General features: G+C 32.2%; 1 protein-coding gene across 1 annotated transcript; it reads left to right on the top strand.

The window, feature by feature from the left end:
* On the top strand, window positions 47-2000 carry LOC107641362 (heterogeneous nuclear ribonucleoprotein 1-like). The gene is made up of 6 exons (XM_021103043.1): window positions 47-252; window positions 361-401; window positions 499-662; window positions 760-856; window positions 1135-1289; window positions 1399-2000. The coding sequence occupies exons 1-6, from the start codon at window positions 224-226 to the stop codon at window positions 1783-1785; spliced, it is 873 nt and encodes a 290-aa protein (XP_020958702.1). The 5' UTR covers window positions 47-223; the 3' UTR covers window positions 1786-2000.

Below are 2691 nucleotides of genomic sequence, written 5' to 3' on the forward strand. Positions count from 1 at the left end.
AGGAACTAAAACATTAAAAAAAAAAAAAAAGGAAAAACAAAGAAGAAAGAAGCATGGCGCCAAAATTTATATGAACCGTTAGTTAGTAGTTACTCTTGTTTTCTTCCTAAGCTTACATTTTCTTCTATCTCCAAAAATTTGAGAGCTCACGTTTTCTTCAACCCCAAGAAAAAGAAAAAGAAAAGAAAGAGCAAGAAATTACGTTTCTTTAGATTTGAGAGCAATGGACCAAAATCCCAACTTTGTTCCAGGGTAATTTCCCTTCTTCTTCTTCTTCACTCTGTTTGAAATGTATAGTTAGATATGAATGTCAATGTTCCTGGGTTCTTTTCTAATTTAACTGAACCCTACAATTTGCAGCAAGATATATGTACGCGGTTTATCACCAACCACAAGATATGGTTAGTGCTTTGTCTTCTATTGATATTCTTTTTCTGAATTTGGTGACTATTTTGGATTGTATGCATTGATTTCTTGCTTACCATTTGAGTTTTGCAGATGAAGTTAGGAAGTACTTTTCTAAATATGGCAATGTTGAGAAATGTACCGTCAGGGAGGACCGCAACCCGAGGCGGAATCTCAGAATTGGGTTTGTAACTTTTAAAGATGTCTCTGTGGTTGATAGAGTCATTGTGGAGAATCATGTTATTAATGGTTGTCAGGTAAAACAATGCAAATTGCTCTTGGCTTTATTAGGACTTGTTCTTCCTATGCTACATGAATTATTTGTTATAAGTCTTTTCTTGTGGTTGGTTATAGGTTGGGGTTGAAAGATGCCTGGGGAAAAGGAATGTTGATGATACGTTTCCGGCAAACATACTTTATGTTTATGGAATTCCTGGAACTGTGCCTCCAGGTTTGTTTCTTCTTCAGTTACTATTCTAATCAAAATTCAAATTCTTTTAACTCAGTATTGTTTTGGGTACCTAATATGTTCATGCTTCTTTCTTTGTTAGTTAGTCTAGTTTTTAATTACTTGTACTACAAGTAATGGCATGATTAGTAGACTAGTTTATAAGCAAAACGACTTCTTTGTCCTACTCCTTTAGGTATTGTATTGATGTCATTGTTTATCTTTAGTTATGTGGAAGTAAATTATAGAAAATATTTGAAATCTTAATTTTTCTGTCTCAGGTTTTTTGGCAAATTTCTTTAGTGATTATGGACAAGTCAGTTTATGCAGCATAGAAAGGGAAAAAGGCCATGGATCCATTTACTTTGAGTCTCCTCAGCAAGTTGATGATCTTATAGCACGTTTTGGGAATTGGATTAATTTTCATGGATTTAAAGTGAGGAATCTTGTATTAAAACTGACACTTTTCAGATTCTATTTTTATTATTTTGTTCAAAAGAGAAAGTTCTTGGAACTGAGCAAGTTTTGTTTATCTTGCATTGTAGTTGGAAATAAGCAAGCATCTCCAAAAAAGGGGACCAACGGTTCCATGTAGGGTAAGTGTTCCATTGATTGCTGCTAGAGCCGATCCTGGTCGAATGGCTGTTTCTAACCCGGCCGGGGGAAGCACGTCGAGTGGCAGGGTGGTTCAAAATCAGTTGTGGCAACCTTATGGAAGCTATGGTACTATGGTACCCTCTGTAGCATTTCCTAATTCCATTGGTTATGGACAATACTATCATGTTCCTATAGAAGAAGGAGGGCAAGGTGGTGGTGCAATGAGACAGAATTTTTCTACTTTTGCTGAAGCCAATGTCTCTCAAGGGGCTAGTAGTAGTGGAGGTGGTGCCTTGAATGCTGGCCATGATAATCCAAAGGTGTCAAAGGAATAGATATAGATGATTTTGTTCTTCATTCATGACATTTGTGGTTACTAGTAACTTTTTTTAGTTTTTTAGTTCATTTGATTACTTCATGTTTTAGAATTGTGTTAGTTTACTACATGAAAAGATTGTGCAGATAGACATGGTTCTGTTCTTCATTCATAACATTTGTGTATATTGAAACATCTTGGGATTTTGTTTCGGGCTTATTTTAGTGACTTTTTTTTTTGTGTACATGCATGATTGTTATTCAAATTAGCTCTAGTTAGAAGAATTCATTTGCTACTATTNNNTATATGAAAACTATAAATCATTTTTATTATATAAATAAAGGTACACAAATATTAGTTGTAATTATGAAAAATTCACTAATGTGTTTTGCAATTGTTGGTTCAGGAAAAAAATTTCAATTTCTAACCAATAATTATTTGTCTTAGTTCAATTTTTTGTTAGAAAACATCTATATTCTTATGGGACTTAAATTTTGAGTATAGTAATTATCATGTAGATTCAAACCAAAAAAGTTTAAACAAAGCACTTTAGTAAGCGTGTGCTTGGCATAGTTATTAGAATCGAACCGGTAATCAATTTGATCAGATTATTGGATTATTGGGTTATTGGTTTAATTGTTGGGTCATAGGTTGAACCGGTTGATTCGGTTATAATTAAATAATTATATAGAATTTAATTTTTTTATAATAATTTTTTTTATACAAAATTAAGTTATTTTAATAATTTATTAATTAATTATATTAATCAAATATATGTTGAAAAAGAGTTAATATTAATATAATTAAGATATGTTTAATAAGTTATAATATATTTATAAAAAGACATCTATAATATCAAAAAGTATGTTAGCCTCGTGGTTACAAATTCCTTTATTTTCCAGGAGTGCTAGGTCGAACCCAAACT

The sequence above is a fragment of the Arachis ipaensis genome, chromosome B05 (assembly GCF_000816755.2).
Source record: "Arachis ipaensis cultivar K30076 chromosome B05, Araip1.1, whole genome shotgun sequence".
In the NCBI taxonomy this organism is placed as follows: domain Eukaryota; kingdom Viridiplantae; phylum Streptophyta; class Magnoliopsida; order Fabales; family Fabaceae; genus Arachis; species Arachis ipaensis.

Excerpts from the sequence above, each read along its gene's own strand:
- LOC107641362 (XM_021103043.1), top strand. The coding sequence starts at position 224 with ATGGACCAAAATCCCAACTTTGTTCCAGG. Across the intron at positions 857-1,134 it reads TCCTGGAACTGTGCCTCCAG|GTTTTTTGGCAAATTTCTTT; the intron begins GTTTGTTTCTTC and ends TTTCTGTCTCAG. Across the intron at positions 1,290-1,398 it reads TTAATTTTCATGGATTTAAA|TTGGAAATAAGCAAGCATCT; the intron begins GTGAGGAATCTT and ends CTTGCATTGTAG.